This window comes from Fusarium poae, chromosome 1, assembly GCF_019609905.1.
Source record: "Fusarium poae strain DAOMC 252244 chromosome 1, whole genome shotgun sequence".
NCBI lineage: Eukaryota > Fungi > Ascomycota > Sordariomycetes > Hypocreales > Nectriaceae > Fusarium > Fusarium poae.
In genome coordinates, this window is record NC_058399.1 from 9,709,428 (window position 1) to 9,726,866 (window position 17,439).

General features: G+C 48.8%; 8 protein-coding genes across 8 annotated transcripts; 4 read left to right on the forward strand and 4 right to left on the reverse strand.

Annotated features, from left to right (window-relative positions):
• Positions 1-380: 380 nt before the first annotated feature.
• On the reverse strand, positions 381-1,889 carry FPOAC1_003134 (uncharacterized protein; the record flags this gene model as incomplete). The annotated part of the gene is made up of 3 exons (XM_044847705.1): positions 381-406; positions 458-1,700; positions 1,854-1,889. The coding sequence occupies 3 exons, from the start codon at positions 1,887-1,889 to the stop codon at positions 381-383; spliced, it is 1,305 nt and encodes a 434-aa protein (XP_044713621.1).
• Positions 1,890-3,158: 1,269 nt separating this feature from the next.
• FPOAC1_003135 (uncharacterized protein) lies at positions 3,159-4,928 on the forward strand (the record flags this gene model as incomplete). Its single annotated transcript, XM_044847706.1, has 3 exons — positions 3,159-3,420; positions 3,491-4,314; positions 4,506-4,928. The coding sequence occupies 3 exons, from the start codon at positions 3,159-3,161 to the stop codon at positions 4,926-4,928; spliced, it is 1,509 nt and encodes a 502-aa protein (XP_044713622.1).
• A 1,237-nt stretch (positions 4,929-6,165) lies between these two features.
• Positions 6,166-6,761, forward strand: FPOAC1_003136 (uncharacterized protein; the record flags this gene model as incomplete). Its single annotated transcript, XM_044847707.1, has 2 exons — positions 6,166-6,462; positions 6,513-6,761. The coding sequence occupies 2 exons, from the start codon at positions 6,166-6,168 to the stop codon at positions 6,759-6,761; spliced, it is 546 nt and encodes a 181-aa protein (XP_044713623.1).
• Positions 6,762-8,118: 1,357 nt separating this feature from the next.
• FPOAC1_003137 (uncharacterized protein) lies at positions 8,119-9,410 on the reverse strand (the record flags this gene model as incomplete). Its single annotated transcript, XM_044847708.1, has 2 exons — positions 8,119-8,278; positions 8,338-9,410. 2 exons carry the CDS (start codon positions 9,408-9,410, stop codon positions 8,119-8,121), a joined length of 1,233 nt encoding a protein of 410 aa, XP_044713624.1.
• A 2,087-nt stretch (positions 9,411-11,497) lies between these two features.
• Positions 11,498-12,061, reverse strand: FPOAC1_003138 (uncharacterized protein; the record flags this gene model as incomplete). The annotated part of the gene is made up of 2 exons (XM_044847709.1): positions 11,498-11,734; positions 11,789-12,061. 2 exons carry the CDS (start codon positions 12,059-12,061, stop codon positions 11,498-11,500), a joined length of 510 nt encoding a protein of 169 aa, XP_044713625.1.
• Positions 12,062-13,464: 1,403 nt separating this feature from the next.
• On the forward strand, positions 13,465-14,327 carry ATG5 (autophagy protein 5; the record flags this gene model as incomplete). The annotated part of the gene is made up of 2 exons (XM_044847710.1): positions 13,465-13,773; positions 13,872-14,327. 2 exons carry the CDS (start codon positions 13,465-13,467, stop codon positions 14,325-14,327), a joined length of 765 nt encoding a protein of 254 aa, XP_044713626.1.
• A 196-nt stretch (positions 14,328-14,523) lies between these two features.
• FPOAC1_003140 (uncharacterized protein) lies at positions 14,524-15,966 on the reverse strand (the record flags this gene model as incomplete). Its single annotated transcript, XM_044847711.1, has 1 exon — positions 14,524-15,966. One exon carries the CDS (start codon positions 15,964-15,966, stop codon positions 14,524-14,526), a length of 1,443 nt encoding a protein of 480 aa, XP_044713627.1.
• A 561-nt stretch (positions 15,967-16,527) lies between these two features.
• Positions 16,528-17,262, forward strand: FPOAC1_003141 (uncharacterized protein; the record flags this gene model as incomplete). Its single annotated transcript, XM_044847712.1, has 2 exons — positions 16,528-16,669; positions 16,718-17,262. 2 exons carry the CDS (start codon positions 16,528-16,530, stop codon positions 17,260-17,262), a joined length of 687 nt encoding a protein of 228 aa, XP_044713628.1.
• Positions 17,263-17,439: the final 177 nt, after the last annotated feature.

The window sequence follows — 17,439 nt, forward strand, 5'->3', positions numbered from 1 at the left end:
AACAAAAGTCGAGTCGTTTTAAAATACAATACTAATTGTGTTATCTGCTTCTACAGACAAGCAGGAATCATATCCATAACGCCAGAAATGCCCCATCTCTTTGGCCACATAGGCTCTTGTATCTCCAGAATTGGAAGAATCTAGGTTCTCGTTTCCAGGACCTTGAGCAAGCAGAAAAGCCTGCTGCTCCGTCTACCCCACTCGGACTCCAGTGCTTCGCTTCACATGATGCGCCATAGCCCCCTTAAGATCCATCCCTAGTGATGCTACCATCCGAAATTATGAGCGTCTATAGCGAGCGGGTTATAGCGAGACGGGCTCGCTTCATGTCAAAGTATCGAGGTGGTGAAAGTGTTATCGCGATTTCAATGATTATCACTTCAACTGTTGAGTTGAACATAATTGCCTATCACCCGTTAGTTCATCGATAAAGGATTTCAGACACTTAAACACGTACCTGGGAACTGGCCCTCTTTGCCTTGCAGTCGTCCAACCCACCACTCGTTTTCATTCTGCGTTCTTGTAACAATCTCAATAACATCACCAGTTCGGAAGCTTAGATCTCCCTCGGCTTGCGCGGCGTAGTCGTAGAGAGCCGTGACGGTCTCCACCCCTGGAGCTGTCAAGCGCATAGGCTTGGGCTTAGGCTTGGGTGGTGGGGGCTTCTTCTTGCCAGCAGCGATAGCTGCTAGGCCTGCATTGGCTCCTGTTGGGGGTGTATAAGGAGGAGGAGCCGCCGTGTCGTTTGCAGTCGAGGCCGGGCGCTGCCAGCCACCAATCTTCGGGCTGGTGACTGCACTGCTTGAAGGCTTGGAGTCTTCGCCGCCTTGTGTAAGGAGTGCGGGCTGCTTAGGACCTTCGAGGGCAGGCTTGGCTCCGTATCGTACAGGTCGTGGACGGCCAGTTGTCTTGAACCTGCAGATAGATAAAGCTTCTGTTTGTTCTTGAATGTCACCGCGCTTCTCGTGGAAAGCGTCCTCGATATCGAGTGTCAGATCGAAGTATCCAATATCGCAGTTCTGCATCTTCTCGTGTAAGGTGTAAAAAATATTGAGTTGCATGTAGTAGAACGACTGGAACAGGGGCTGGATGAACTCGCGCTCGAGCTGGAACAGCTTTGGAAGCTCATCCTTGAGGAGGTCGTTGAAATAGTTAAACTCCTGCGTAGCTAGCTCAACATCTCCCTCGGCCTTCCACATTGCCTTTTCGTCCTTGGCAGTGCGTTCTTTCTTGTCCTGCAGCTTCTTGAGAGTCGTGCGATGTCGGTCATAGTCAAGTCGCTTGTGTTCACGCTTGAGGGCGCTCTTGCGTATCACCTTGATGACGTCGAGCAACTCGTTGGCAGGACGGATAATCCTAGATTCTATCATTTCCAACTCGGGAGCCAACGTTTCTTGCAGGTCCTTGACAACGGCTTCGTATTCTTCGCAGGCACGGATGCCTTCGGGGTTTCCTTCAAACTTGATCGAGTCAGGGTCCGACATGCGACCTGAGATTGGCTTGTAGACTTCGGTCATGGCTTGGCTGAACTCAATCTGGTGGGAGAGCATGCCATTGATGGACTCGAAGTACTTTTTGGATTCATCGTGTAGTTTTTTGGTCTCGGTCTCAAGTTCCTGGAAGCGTCGTTCGGCGTCGATATAAACAGCATCCTTGGTGTGCTCGCCGATGTTGAACTTTTGCTTGAATTGTTGCGGAGCCTAGAAGGGGGAAGAGGTGTCAGTATCTCTGCTTCGTCTTACTCGGCGTTGATCAATAGTCCTGACGTGTCTCGGGTATTCAGTCGCGCGCAAGAATACCGTTTCGCGCGCGACTGGGAACCCGAGGACAAACAAATGAGGGGCAAGGCTTACCCGGGTGAGGCTCTTTTGGAAGCCTTTGAAGCTCATGGTGAGAGCAAGGCAATAGTTGTGATGCTATGGATGTAAGACTAAGAGCGGAGCTGGTGGAAGAGGAGCCTTGATCGCGAAAAACCTCAGTCGCGAGGCCACCAAAGTTGGACAAGAAGGTAACTTATCCAGCACAGTTTAAAGACAATGACTTGAGTTGAGTCGTGGAACGGACGGTGACGTCCACTTGTGTGGCTGTGTTTTAGCTCCAAGGGCGTCCTTATTTTGCTGCCCAGCCTGCACTGTAGCCTACGCCTTGTTGCCAAGCCTGCCGAATGCCGACTTGTTATTGTGGCTATCAGGTTGTTGAACAAATAGGTAATCAAAACACCTAACTTAGCAGAGGGAAAAGGGAAAGAAAGAGGCCTGAAGCTTAACAATGTGAGCAAGGATTAGGGTTTCTTATTGATTGGAAATTGGGTATCTTCTTTAACCGATGTTACTACTCAAGTAAGTGAAAATCCATAATGCCCATATTTGACTGTAGGCTGAATCAATCATGATTATTGCAATGGAAGCTTCCATTTGACTGATGCCTTGAGGTTATGGAGGTTAGGCCACTCACTCATTTTGTTAAGGTAATAAATACGGTAGCCAGCCACAACTGCGTCATGGTACTAAGGTTGTCGGGTTGCGTCACTAAACTGCTTTCAGGGATCAATCTCACTCAGGCCGTTCACTCACTGCCACCAGTATAATCTCTTCGGAGAATGCGGGCGGGCATGTATTGTGCTCATAAAACCCGAGATACAAAGCACCGAGATTACGATTCGAAGAAAGTACGTAAAATAAAGTCAATATTCGCTGGCTTTACCATGGCAAGCAAAGTTACAAGCCCTAAGAGGGTTTTTCTGAAGACTCGACATGTACAACATGCTTTCTGCCTACCTACCTACCTACTTGGTATACCCACAGACTCGACAAAACAATGCAGACATAAAATTTCATCTCTTGACTTGAGTATATTCGAGCAATTGCTCGCCACGGCAAATTGATGACATTTCCATCTCTTTCTCCTCACGGCTTGGCTTGCCGTCCACCACAACCTAACGCCTAATAAGAGCGCTCCCCGGCTTTTTAGACCAATCACCGGACCGGAATCAACGGAATCTTATCACCGAGTGCCCGAGCCGACCAAGCTAATGACAAATTCTCGATATGGAGCTCAACGTCTCCACTGGAATTCGCTTCTTGTCTTCTTCTCCCACTGGCTTCGCTCGACGTTTTTTCTTCGTCCTTGCAACTGCCAGGAATTAAATTCCATCCATCATGTCTTCCAAAATCGCATCCTGCGCCCTGCGCTCGGCAGGCCGAGTCAGCTTGAGCTCAGGCTCTCGCGCTACTGTAGCCCCTCTGCGAGGCATGGCTCGCGCAGCTGCTGTGGCGAGGCGAACATCACGAAGAGGATATGTCACCGAGACCAAGAGGGATAATGCTCAGGTCGAGACGGCTATCAAGCTCGACAAGTCAGCTTTTGCAGACATCCCTCCCCCTGGCACTCCCTCCAATGCTAAGGTTAGCCCAATGGCTGGTATGTGCATAATCTCAGCTGTCGCGGCAGAGTGACAATTCTTAGGGTTGAGGCTAATTTTCCCATCAAGAGGTCTTGAAGTCAGCAGCAGTCATGGAAGAGGGCCAGCGTCCTATTTATCTCGATATGCAGGCTACCACACCTGTCGATCCTCGAGTCCTCGATGCTATGATGCCTTTCTACGTCGGCGTCTATGGCAACCCTCATTCGCGGACACATGCCTACGGCTGGGAAAGCGAGAAGGCCGTGGAGGATGCGCGTGAGCACGTTGCAAAGCTTATTGGAGCTGACCCCAAGGAAATCATTTTTACCAGTGGTGCTACCGAAAGTAACAACATGAGCATCAAGGGTGTTGCTCGTTTCTTTGGTCGTTCTGGCAAGAAGAAGCACATTATCACAACACAGACAGAGCACAAGTGTGTACTTGATAGCTGTCGTCACCTTCAGGATGAGGGTTTTGAGGTCACCTATCTGCCTGTTCAGAATGATGGACTTATCAAGATGGAAGATCTTGAGGCTGCCATCCGACCCGAGACCGCTCTTGTCAGTGTCATGACTGTCAATAACGAGATTGGTGTTATCCAGCCTATTGAACAGATCGGCAAGCTGTGCCGATCCAAGAAAATCTTCTTCCACACCGATGCTGCTCAGGCTGTGGGCAAGATCCCACTTGACGTTAATGCCATGAACATTGACTTGATGTCGATTTCGTCACATAAAATTTATGGCCCCAAGGGTATTGGTGCCTGTTATGTCCGAAGACGTCCCCGAGTTAGATTGGATCCCCTCATTACCGGCGGTGGTCAGGAGAGAGGTCTTCGAAGCGGAACTCTTGCTCCGTCACTCATTGCTGGCTTTGGCGAAGCTTGTAGAATCGCCAAGGAGGAAATGCCTGTGAGTACTATCTACCCATTTCTTTCATATGTTGCCCTGTTTAAGTGATGAGTTGCTCTACACATGCATGGCTTTCTGAATGGCCCGTGACAAGGCCGGCCGTGTTGATCGAAGCTTCTGTCTGATTTACAATGATTCTCCATTCTTTGTTTTCATCGATACCTTTTATGCAAAACACTGACCGATGATAGTACGACACAAACCGTATCAAGTACCTCTCAGACCGCCTACTCAAGGGCCTATTGAGCATGGAACACACAACACAGAATGGTGCCCCTGACTCCTTCTATCCCGGTTGCGTCAACGTCTCCTTTGCTTACGTCGAGGGAGAGTCGCTCTTGATGGCTCTCAAGGATATCGCTTTGTCTTCTGGCAGTGCTTGTACTTCTGCCTCTCTGGAGCCCAGCTACGTCTTGCGCGCGCTTGGCAACAGTGACGAAAGCGCTCATAGCAGTATCCGATTTGGCATCGGTCGCTTCACCACTGAAGCGGAGATTGATTACGTCCTCAAGGCAGTCCAAGAGCGTGTTAGTTTCTTGCGCGAGTTGAGTCCCCTGTGGGAGCTCGTACAGGAGGGTATCGACCTCGACACTATTCAGTGGAGCCAACATTAGGCTGTCCTGTAATGAAGACGACGACTATCACGCTTACCCCGACTTCTCTGACCAGTGTCAGGAACGGGATGTATATCAAGGACGTTAATGACAAAATGGCCGGCTGGAGCGAGGCTCAACCGTGCCTGTATAGCATACTGTAATATCAGAGATACCTCTTTCTTTAAATTTTGGGGATGAAAATAGGGAGTCATTGGTTCAAGGAGCTTGCAATTATCGGGGTATTTGGTCTATAGGCGAACAAACAGGCGCCTCTTTCAAATGTCGCAAGGGTTAGGACTAGTCTTTACCTATTGGAAACGAATGATCAAAGTTCAGATCAAAGGCCATAGTCGCACAAAATGAGATACGACCATTCATCATGGTACTAATTCGGCCACGTTTTCTGTTACCAAAATGGTGCCATACCTGACGCAAGAGTTGGTGGTTCTTCCACCTTTGCGGTAGGCTCCTGGTGGTGTAACCATCCATGTTTGCCTGTCATGAATGTCCCACGCAGCCTACGAGGATCACATGTATGGGGACCCCCTTGGAAATTGTCGATGGGATTTGCTTCCAATCTCGATCTTCCCGTCAGGTGCCCTGCAATGTTGATACGATACCATTACGTCGCTCATCCACTTTTTGGGACACCTCAGCATACCCTGGTATCCAAGAATAATTCAGCAGTGAGTTATAGTCTATATGGTGCGATGAAGATGAAGAGACTGTCGGCCAAGGACTTCTATTGTCTACGTTCTATCAACCTTGAGAAATATCACCGTAGCTTTGCAAGTACGTATGAGAGATCAGTAGGTTAAACCCTCCTTTGTCGACCTTCGGTTTGTCCATGGAAGCTGCATGGCTAAACAATATTTCAATAGAAATCCCCTAACACAAACACGGTTTCCGGCGCTCGTTTCGTAGCATTGGTACATGTCGTTTGCTCGGTATCAAGTGGCGTTGACGTCATACGCAATTGTCCACTTTCAGGCGTCACTACCTAAGGGTGCTGGAGATTATGACATCACTAACATGTATCGCGACTGCCTAGCAGCCGCCTTGTAAGTGAAGCCTTCCTTCCTGTCGTGATGGACTTCCATACAATGATTATAAAGTCTCATCTCTGCCCCCTCCTCTGATTATTTTCATTCCTCCATCAACAACAATCCTTGAATCCAAACACCAAAAAACTATCAACACTTTGAACACTCTCATCCTTCCTACACACAAATCAAACACACCAACCACCTTTATCATGTCTGACCAGCCCCAACCTTCCACTCTCAAGTCTGTCATCGACTCCACCACTGGTGCTGTCCAGAATGCTATTGGCAGCCTGACTGGCAACACAAGTGACCAGGCTGCTGGCGACCTCAAGAAGCAGAAGGCTGAGGCCGAGCACGATGCTTCTCACGCTACCGCTAAGCTCCCCGGTGCCACCATCTCTGGCTCTGGCGCCGCTGCCAAGGATGACCCCAACCGCACTGAGGGTTCTTGGAACCAGACTGCCGGATCTGCCAAGGAGACCATCGGAGGCCTTATCGGTAACGAGGTAAGTCGACGATGATTGTTCTACGTCTGATCATTGCTAACATTCACTAGTCCTTGAAGCAGCAAGGTCGTGAGCAGAACCTTGAGGGACGCAACCAAGAGGCTAAGGGTCAGCTCAGTGACCTGGGATCTGGTATCGGTGACCGTGTTCAGGGTACTGTCGGAGGCGCCGTCTCCAACCTCACCGGCGACAAGGAGAAGGAGGCTCACTACGACGAGCTCCGTGCCGAGGGCAAGACCCGTCAGCGTGGTGTCGAGCACGATGTCCAGAAGCAGGCTGAGGCTGAGCACCACACTTAAAGCACGATTGCCGCTACGATGAACATCAGGCTAGGACGAACATGAGAGACGATGAAGCATGATACCCACAGTTGACCCGAATGGATCGAGGAGATCCTGTTGATAAAATAGTCCTAATAAACACCATGAATATTTATGTTTCTGTCCCACTGCTGTTGATTATTCCGACGTAGAGTCCATCATACGAAAGGATAGTATACTTTGATTCAACAATAGTCGTTGTTAGGGAACATTACTATACAGAGGAGTAATTGGGTCCGTATGTCGAGACATACAGACACTAAACGAAGTAGTTTTCCGGTGCAGACTTTGGATAGGTAGGCATCATATTTGCTCAGCTTTCCCGGAACGGTGCTATTGTTAAGACAATGACCTTGCCGTCATGGTCCTGAAGTTATTGTGCCACGCCCTCCTGAACTAACAACATACAACAGCCCAGGCTCTAACTCGCCCGTATAAAAAGATATTCAAGCGTAATTTGTATCAACTCATAGGAGTCCGCATCGTGGAGACAAATGGGCTCGCCCGTTTAGCTTCTTTGCAAAACCGAGCATGAGTACCTGTTCCTGGAATTTTGCACTTTAACTCCACGAGATGACAGCAAGTAGCCTACAGCCTAACGATACGTTGTAACACCTGTGTTATCTAAGAGACCATACTATGTTATATTCACAATAGTCCCTATGAATAGGGCGGTTCCTAGTATCCTTCCCCCCAAGGTTGAGTCTTAAAAGAATCTTGTCATATCTACCATAGGCCCACTGTCACATTTCCTCAGCAGCTTATACACGCCTCGTATTCCAATACGAGGGAGAGTAATGCCTTCTATTCAAGGACTCCTTTCTGGACTGAACATATGTTCCGGCTTAACTTGAAAAATTCCTCGCCGTGCGGCTGCCTAGGTACAGTAAGGGGCTCTGTTTCTAACTGTATTATAGAGAGTACTTGGTTCAATAAATAATCTGAGAGATCTTGATTGGAGCTGTCCAACATCTTCCAAATCATAATATTTAAACGCTCTGACTTAATAAGTTATAATGTAGGTGAGCCGCATTATCTTTGGGGTATAACTTCTTCCGGGATAGAAGGTCAGATGAACAAACTAGAAGGTCTTCTCGAAATCATCCATAGTGATTTATTCAGCATGCTCTTTTCATTCACCGATCAGGTCAAAATAGTCCCAAATCAATGGTATTTTAATCTTTGGCATGAAGAATGTTCAACAGTTTGGCAAAATAAATTCAGTGTCAGAATGTCACATGGAAATAAATTGTTTAAATAGATAATTCATTAATATTCATTAAAGAAATGTTGCTATACATATCCATTAACAGTCATTAATTCCATTTCCCTCCATTTACAGGCCACGGTGGTGTTCCTGGTTAACGCTGCTATGCCGGCGGCTGTGGTCCGACTCAAGGTTGTCGTGAGCGATCTCAGTAGGAACATGCTTTTGCATGATGGAAGGGGGAACCTGAGTAGCGTCGGTAGGGTCACGGTTGGCAAAGTTGGGTTCGCTGTAAAAGTACCAATGGTGAGAAACAGTTGACGTCCGAGGTTGTCGAGGGAGACTTACGAAGTCTCAAAGGTCTTCTCCTTTCCGACAGTCTTGCTGCCGTCAAGGTTAGAGTCGACGCGAGGGTCGGCCTTGTTGAGCATGTCAGACTTGTGGGGACCAGCGGTCTTGGGGGCAGGTCCGGGGTTGGTGCTGTCATAGGCAGTGTTGCCAGCCATGTGAGAACCAGAGTGAGTACCGCCCAGACCAGAGCTGTGAGTGCCGGTAGGGCCGTGAGCACCGGCGCCGTGGCTGGAAAGGCCAGAAGTGCCAGTGGTGGTCTGGTCGTAGGTGTTGCCACCGAGACCTCCAGAGCGGCGAGAGCTGTCAAGGTCAGAGTCGACGCGGGGGTCGGCGGCGTTAGCAGCACGGCTGCCGTGAGGGCCAACACTGCCCTCTGGCAGACCAGAGGAGTGGCCAGTAGAGCCAATTCCGGTGGAGTGGCCAGTAGAACCAAGTCCGGTAGAGTGGCCGGGCAAGTTCTCGGAGTGGCGGCCAGTTCCGGTCATGCCAGTGGTACCGGTGGAGTGGCCGGGCAAGTTCTCGGTGTGAGATCCCAGACCGCCAGCGGTGTGACCAGTGGTGCCGGTGGTGTGACCAGTGGTAGAGCCTAGGCCACCGGTAGTGTGACCAGCTCCGGTGCGACGGGTGCTGTCCAGGTCGGAGTCAACACGGGGGTCGGCGGCGTTAGCAGCACGGCTGCTGTGGGGGCCGACGCTGCCCTCTGGCAGACCAGATGAGTGGCCAGTAGAGCCAAGTCCGGTGGAGTGGCCGGGCATGTTCTCGGTGTGTCCCAGTCCGCCGGTGGTGTGGCCAGCAGTGCCAGTGGTGTGGCCAGTGGTGCCAGTGGTAGAGCCTAGGCCACCGGTGGTGTGGCCAGCTCCGGTGCGTCGGGTGCTGTCCAAGTCAGAGTCGACTCGGGGGTCGGCGGCGTTGGCTGCACGGCTGCCGTGGGGACCAGCAGTTCCCTCGGGAAGGCCAGAAGAGGTGTTGTGAGTGTTGTGGGTGTTGTGAGTGCCGGTGGTGGTAGAGTCGTGCTTCTTGTCCTTATCGGAGTGGATAGCATCCTTAACCTTGTTGATGAGACCAGACATGATGATTGTTGTTTGTGTAGTTGTTAAAAGTGTTTGGGTATCTTGTAGATGAGTTGAGGTGATTGAGCTGAAGTTCAGATGCTTTTGGGTATCTTTGAGAGTTGTTGTTGTTTATGATGAGGAAAAGATAATTCCGAGGAGGGATATCCTGATTCTTATATAGTTGAGAATAGTCATCCTGGCGGCTTGCATCTCGATGGCTTCATCAGCAACAAGTCACAAACTGGGCAGAGGGCCTGACACACAAAGCCAAACACAAGCTCTTGCTATTCTCACCTTCCTAGCTACCTCAGTTTGCGTCATAGCATTTACCCCGATCGTTGGAGAACTCCATGGTCTCTAGCTTCAAGCTTCTCAGCATGGACTGCGATTGGTGGCGGAAGATGGCATATCAGCCAGGGACAATCTAGCGTCATGCCACGCGAGATATGACGTTGACGACTTGTAGGGCAGAAGTATCCTCAAGCACTGGAGAAGGGGAATTCTTGTTGTTCCAACAACGCCAAGAGTGCTGTTGTGGAGCAGGAGACGGGATTGTAAGAGAGATGACGAGGAGGCTCCGTGGCTGAAAGAGAGATCAACAGGTTGAAGTGATGCATGCCGTAAGCTAGTGGAGTCAAGCTGTGGCGAGTGACGGACCGTTGTGTATTGTGGCCCAGGTGGCGTCAGCTACCCCGAAAGTGGACCGAAAAATGCAAGATTTGGAGGCTCTTTAGCGCCGATTATAGTGAGACCTAGGCCCCCAAAGGTCCATGTTTTCTGTCATTACAGGGCTGTCCCCCGCTAATTTCTGGGTTTGAAACCAAGCTACCCCGCGCGGTTGAAGACTTCAAAGAAGTTGGCAACAGCGTGTTGTTTCCCAGGTCCACCAGCCACCTGAGAGCAAACCAAGGCAGGCAGGCGGGCAGACAGGCACAGCACAGCACAACACAGCACAGTGGAAATGACGCCAGGATAATGGCCGTTTTTCCGGACCCAACGTAGGTAGTATAAACTAACCTGATGGAGAAGACAAAGACAAGACAGCTTATGACAGCATGCCTCATTACATCCGGCGGGCCAAGACCTGCTGAGACGGTTCTAGATTCTGGTAGCACGGGTGAAAAGCAAGGTTACAAGGTATTACAGAAAAAAACAGAGGCGGAGAATATCGTACTTGGCCCCTGTAAAAGATGCGCAAGCAGATAGGTACTAAGGCACTGACTGGCCTCCGTTCATGTTTGCTAAACTAGGTGCTTTATGCCTACTAACAGTAACGCGTAAGAATGCCCCTGCGCCGGCAGGCGGAACGAGGATTACTTTGGTCGTAGATCTCGATGATCATGGAAACAAGACGGAAGTCTTTGTTGGAGGCTGATCAGAACGAATCAGGTCAGGTTCGAGAAAGCTCGTGATCAAAATTCCAGGCATTTTAGCACAGTGTGCATGTACTCTAGTTTATCTTCATCATTAGCACGACATGCAATTCCTGGTTATCAGGTTCTAACGAATAGTTAGTATGAAAAGATGGGCATTTGAAAAGACTGGATTAGATTTCGATTCCATTGGTCTACCAGTTGCAGATCATGACATTGAGCCCCGTTGTTTCATGTTTGAAATATGCTTTAGATTCGTAGATATGACGTCTTTATAATAAAGCAAGACAGGATGAGATGAGACAAGGCCAGACATGAATGAAGCACCCACGTTGATCGATTGCCGAGTTAATTATAGTATACAATGAGTAAGAAATACATTATATTGCGTCGATAGAGGCTAATAAGTCATATCCATTATTCGTAACAATCCAACCGCTCCTTGGCACAGTATGTATCCGTCCATATCCTACCTAATCCGCGTTATACAACGCCAAGTTCCAACCCAAAAAAGACATCAAGAGAGAAAAACAAGGAAATCCTCCATCATATTATGCATTAGTTCCCACATAGGCACGGTAACTCGGAATGTTTCACGCAATCCAATCACTGCCAAGACCAGCAGTCAGTTGGTCAACTCAGATCACCGCCTAGCGCTTTTGGAAAAGTCTTCAGCAGCAGACACGGAAAGCTTCAGGCTAATCGTTGCTGCAGACGGGCATGGGTTTAGACTCAAACTCTGCTGCGGAACCAAGGGCCTCGGCGACGGTTGTGGTGGGCATCTTCGGCTCTTCGTGCGGTGCGCTCTCTCTTCCTGACCCAGAAGAAGCCGACGAGGGCAGAGACAAGCCACAGGAGAGCTGAGAGGAAGCTGAAAGCGATGACAGCCTTGGTCTTTCCGCACTGGTCTCCATGCACTGGGTGAACGTTGTCCCAGTCAAAGACACGACCGCAAGAGGTGCCGACAAGCTGTTGGATGCCGTTAGTGCATGTTACCACCCGAGAATACTGTAAGTGACTTACATCGACGAGAAGACCAAATACAATCCACCAGTTGATGGACATGAAAATGTCCAGAGGCCAGTGGACAAAAGTGCTCGAGAACGGGATCAAAAGAAGTAGAGAAAAGAGTATGCCCAACGCGGCAACGACCTCGGTGTAGATAAAACGACCGAGTTGCCATGAGCTTGCGCCGCGGGCATTGTGAAGGTATTCGCCGTTGACGCCAGCGACTATAGCCGCAAAGACCAGCTCTGCCGCTCGCAGGACCAAGCTGACAATACGATCGAGAGCCATGGCTAGCGATGCAGCTTTTGATTTGCTGTTGTAGAGTAAAGTTGCGGTATGTTTCTTTCGGCTGAGGTTTCTGAGAATACTATTGTCTTGTCTAAATCAATATGTTCAGGAACCGTGCTGGTTATTTATCTGATCAACTCTTCAATACAACTCCCACATCTCTTGGCCACATGATAATGAATGACGACCTCCCTCAACAAACTCCTAAATTGAAGCCGGTTTGAGACAATGTCTTGGCTCTGAAGCTCTTTGACATGTCTACCGTGGCTCATGACAGGTCATCAGTGCAACAAATTGCCAGATGAGGTCATGCGGGCCAGGCCTCGGTGAGAGGTGTGGTGAGTAGAAACAACTACCATTCGGCAGATTCACTATGCATTGCCGTCCGTCCTAGAACAACAATCCTTTGTCTCTGGGCTGAAACACAAATGATGTCGCAAGCCAAGAACCATGATTCAAACGACTGGACAATTCATGCCTTTCTTTTTTCTTGCACTCAGATGCCGTGATGCCGATGCCGATGCCACGCGCTTTGCCAATTAGGTTACCCTTGAGCCTCTTACATCGTCCAAGGCGCTTAATTTACAGCACATATCTTGGATAAAACCAGAACTTTGAATCTTCTAATTTATTAGAATCATTCTAATGTCCTAGGCTGACGAAATGATCATGGTTATCAGGGAGTTTGCAGTCAATCAGTCAAAACTGCCAGCGCACAGTCATTCATACTGCCATCAGATATAGTGAATGATGTAACAGTCTGCTAATTTACAGAAAGCCTGCTTCTTCTCACATACCTGATAAATGCTTCGTTTTTTATGACAATGTGATAGGAGATGGAAAGTTTTCTTTTCCTGTCTGATTGGATGTTGTTGTCGTAACCTTGAGTGTCAAAGCAACTCTTGGATGTGACGCTGAATGTGCAAAATGGGGTTGAAGCGCGGCCCTTTCTGCTGCGTATTCAGAAGCCTGTTTTCAACGAATTGTCTGAGTAATTTTTCATCAGAAAACATTATTGGGTTTATGTGGCACCATTTGTCCAGCCAACGAATGGTAAATGTTTGGCTATCCCATCACTATAGTGGCAGTGAATATACTCAAACTTCACAAGCCATATTACAAAAGACAAACCTAAGACCGTGAACACTCTTGAGAACTAAATATCATTAACCTTCATTTCCAATACTAACATCTTCTTAATATAATAGTATAAACAAAGTCTATGCTATGCATACTCATAAGCATATTCGTACAATGCTTATTAATCACATGAACAAACCTTACCCTAAACACTCCAAACTCAAGATTGCAGCCTTACCAGGTATCACGCCTTGCCTCACACAGCCGACATCTCCATCAACCCGCAACGGCCAACTCACAAACTCCACCATGCCCTCGTAATAATGTCTTCACCTATTCCGCAAGCTCTTTGGAGCGCCCAAATTCCGCTGCACATTACACATCCTGCCTCACCGACAACACCTTTTATTACCAGTATTCCACGCTTCAGCTATCTGGCTCTTCTTATACCCAGACTATCGACTTTTTTCAACTCTCCTTGCTCGAGCTTTCATTTTGAAGATGTTCAGCTAAGGAATTTGGCAGTGGGTTTGCTGGTTGACCTGTATCAGCCCGGTCTACCATGGAGATTGACTGTGAATGATGGAGTGGGCTGGGACATCGCAGATACGTTTCTCAACTGTGTAAAAGAAGTGAGTAGAACACATATAAACAGGTAGCTAGATTACGGCTTGTATTGATAATCCGGTGGGATTTGTGTATTCTCTAGACAAGATGCTAACTCGCATAGGCGGACTTCATTCGAAATGGCAACGCAAACCAAATCATGAAGATGTCGAAAGAAAACACCACTCAGCTATGGAATGCAGTCATAGACAATGATCACACTTCTTTCAACCGCATCAACAGTCGTCTTCTCAACGCACCTACAGCACTCAAACACGTCCCTATCCGTATTTATGTTCCCACCAGCGGACCAGATTCATCAGCAACACACCCAGAGCACGCCACATTCAAAGTCATCCAATCTCTCATGGTCGCGACAAGCTCAGACCGTCGCCCCAGACTTCTAGGACAGGCAATAAAAGAGATACTGCCGGGATTGTTCCCAAGCAGTCGTGATCCGATTCTCGCAAAGGTGGTGATGCACGGCGCTGGTGTGCCGTTTAATGCACCTCTGGAAGAACTGATGCGTGAAGCTGCGTACCCGGATGGCTGGTTGTGCCTAGTCGTTGTTGTTTTGTGATGAAACCGGGGTCGTTATATCACAGGGCGTGTATGGCGTTTGGGCGGAGTTCTGTCACTTCATCAACGACGTGTAGACCGCTGGTGTCACGGAATCGTTGTTGCCGCATTATACCATGAATTTGAAGCCACTTGGCGATAAACATCTTATCATTTATTGGCTTGGCAATGTTCGAGAAAAAAATCCATGCTCTATGCTACGTAAATGTGATCTTTTTGCCCATGAGACTCTTATAGGCGTTGTCGACAGCCTTTCTCTTCCGCTGTTTTACTTCTTCGTCCTCTTGTATGTCTTCCTCCTCATCGACATCTTCGGGACCTGGCACTTGAGGTGCCCAGGCCCGGATCTGCCCGTCCATATGAGAACTGTACACAGCTCCAATAGAGTTCCCGCCGCCCATAACAGGCCCAGCAGGACGTCCTGACCCACCGGATGAACGCCAGGTTATACTCGTTATTCTATTTCGCCCCATCTCACTACCTCGCGGCCCTACGGGGTTTGTCACACCCGGGCTTCGGAGTCGCTTTACAATGTTGCCATCATGGAGATCAAGGATGAGAATCTCCTGATCATTTGGCCAAAACAGAAAGTTGTTCCCAGTCGAAAGATGAGACGGAGTTACCAGGATATTTGCTGTCTTTGCGTGTTGGTTCTGGATCAAAGAGCCAAAGCTTGCAAGAGTGTTAGCCCCTGTAGCAGCGTCCCATACACGAATGCGACGGTCAAGGCCCGCTGATATGATGTACCTCCCATCATCTGTCCACTGCAGACCGTTTACTGCGTCGTCATGTGCCTGGGCAGAGGAGCGAAAGTGCGGGATCCGGCTCGAGTCCACGCCTGCCGCACTCAGATGCTCCATCTTATGAACAATGCCCAACGAATCCTCTTGGTCCAGTAATGCAACGACGCCACCAGCACGCCTGATATCCCATATTCGAGCTTTACCGTCTGCATGCCCACTCACAAGGATGTGCTCGTGACGCGGACTCCATGCTGTCGACAGTACAGGGCCGCCGTGGGCTACAAGAGCTTGTATCGCAGACCCAGACTTCAAGTCTACCAGTCGGACCGCCGAATTCTGCGTGGCGCACGCAACAATTAGATGATCCGCTATAGGACTTGTTGAGTGGGAGTATATTGTTGCGTTAAGGTCAAATGTTGCCGATAGAGTGCAGTGCTGTGTGGCCCACAGCTTCAGCTTTTTGTCATAGGAACTAGAGAGGAAAGCATCCGGGTCAAAAGGATAGAATGCGATATGTGTGATGCCATGACTATGCCCTGGAGAGTTCGCTTCTCTTGTAGACCTCGCTATACTGCTCACTGGGCGGAAAGTGTGCACCTTGTGAGGGTTTCCGCCAGCTTCGAGATCCCATACCTTGATGCCTCCCTCGGCACCACCCGATAGAAGAATCCGGCCGTCGAATTTCTCTAGGGCAATGCTGTTGACGCCCGCTCCATGAGCTTTGATGTTGTGAGCACGTTCATCTACGCCTGCAGGATCGTGTCTCGCTGTTCTTTCACCATTAAAGCGATGCTGAGGCGCTGGTGCAAATGAACGAAGTAGTTCAGAAGTTATGGAACGGCTGAAGTCCTGAGGGGCAAAAACGCCTACTTCACGAGCGAGAAGATTGGACTGCATTCATTTGGGTTGTACAAGAAACAAAGGTGTTGGTAAGGGGTTACTTAGTTAGTAGCTAGAGCCCAACATTACTATTTGGTACCTCTCTTAATAATGACTGTATCCGTTGGAGGTTGAATTGACGATGCAAGGTGATGATGTCAGAAGCTGATATTGACCCAATTAGCCACGTTATCCTGATAACGGGGGCCTTCGTTTTTGGGGTATTTGGTCAAGCGGTCTATACGACAGATGATGTCAGCTGGAAGGAGGGTTGGGCGGACCACTTACTGAGTACTAGCTCAATGATGACTCCACAATTGACAACCTAAACTTTGCTTCTTCAAAAGCCTTAACTCAACAACATCAATAAAGTCAAAACCATTATTGGTTATCTACATCTTCCTGTCAGACGTTTTATCCTTTCAGGATTTTTGTTGGAGCTATATATACTTGCAACAGGATTGTCCCACAAACAATGCACATCCGCGGATACAATGAGTACCTGAAAACCACAATCTTTTCTTCACCTTGAAACAAACACTGGTCTGCGGAACAGCCTCATACTACATTATAATCACTATGGATATTTCCAACAGTCGCACGCGGATAGTACCCGTACATGAAAGAAATTTGTCCTCCGAAAGAGGTAGCCCAGCCGCCGAAGAATATCTTAACAGAGGAACAAAACGCAGACATGCAACCGTCTACGACGCTGTAGCAGGTAATATCTGTGCTTTTATGCTTATAGCGCAAAGCTCACATAAAGCAGGTAAAGTTTCATACGATCAAGGCCCCGGTACAGAGGCAGAGGAAGCTCAGTACACACCTCGCCATCCAAAATCCATCAGATACTCCACAAAGGACGTCCCTTTAGCCCCCGATGAAGTCCTCTTCAGACGAAAAGACGCACCCGAGCGTTATCTGGAGCATGACATCTACTATTCTCATGAGCGCGATCTTCCCCACGGTGGCCAGGGTGTTCTACCAGAGAGCGATCTTCTGAAAGCTATTCATGCATATACCAGCTCATTCTACAGCGCGAAAAACCGCGACCTTCAGGCCATAAATGACAGGAACGTTACTGACCGAAGTATGGATGAAACGGCCCTTTTGGCGTTTGGTATCCTGCTTGAGGAGGCTGGGAAAGAGGTCCTCGGGCGACGAGGCGATCTTGTCTTTACTGAGGGCGCAGATGACGCTCCTGAAGATGGACCTGAGCCAGCCCGTGACACCACTCAATTCGTTGGACACCACGACATATCTCTACGAGGACGACCAAAACGGAGAAAGGTAGCCGATAGCAATATGGAGTGATACAGATTATTGCTTCAGTCGGATGGACTTTCCAACTTCCCTACGAACCTGTCCAAAATCTCACAATGGAAGGTGGTTGAACTCCAAAAACCCTGCCTGGTCGTTGAAACAGCTCGCTACAACCGATAATGGCATTATATCATTGGGTTTTATGAGTGAGAGCTTGATGTTTGGCTC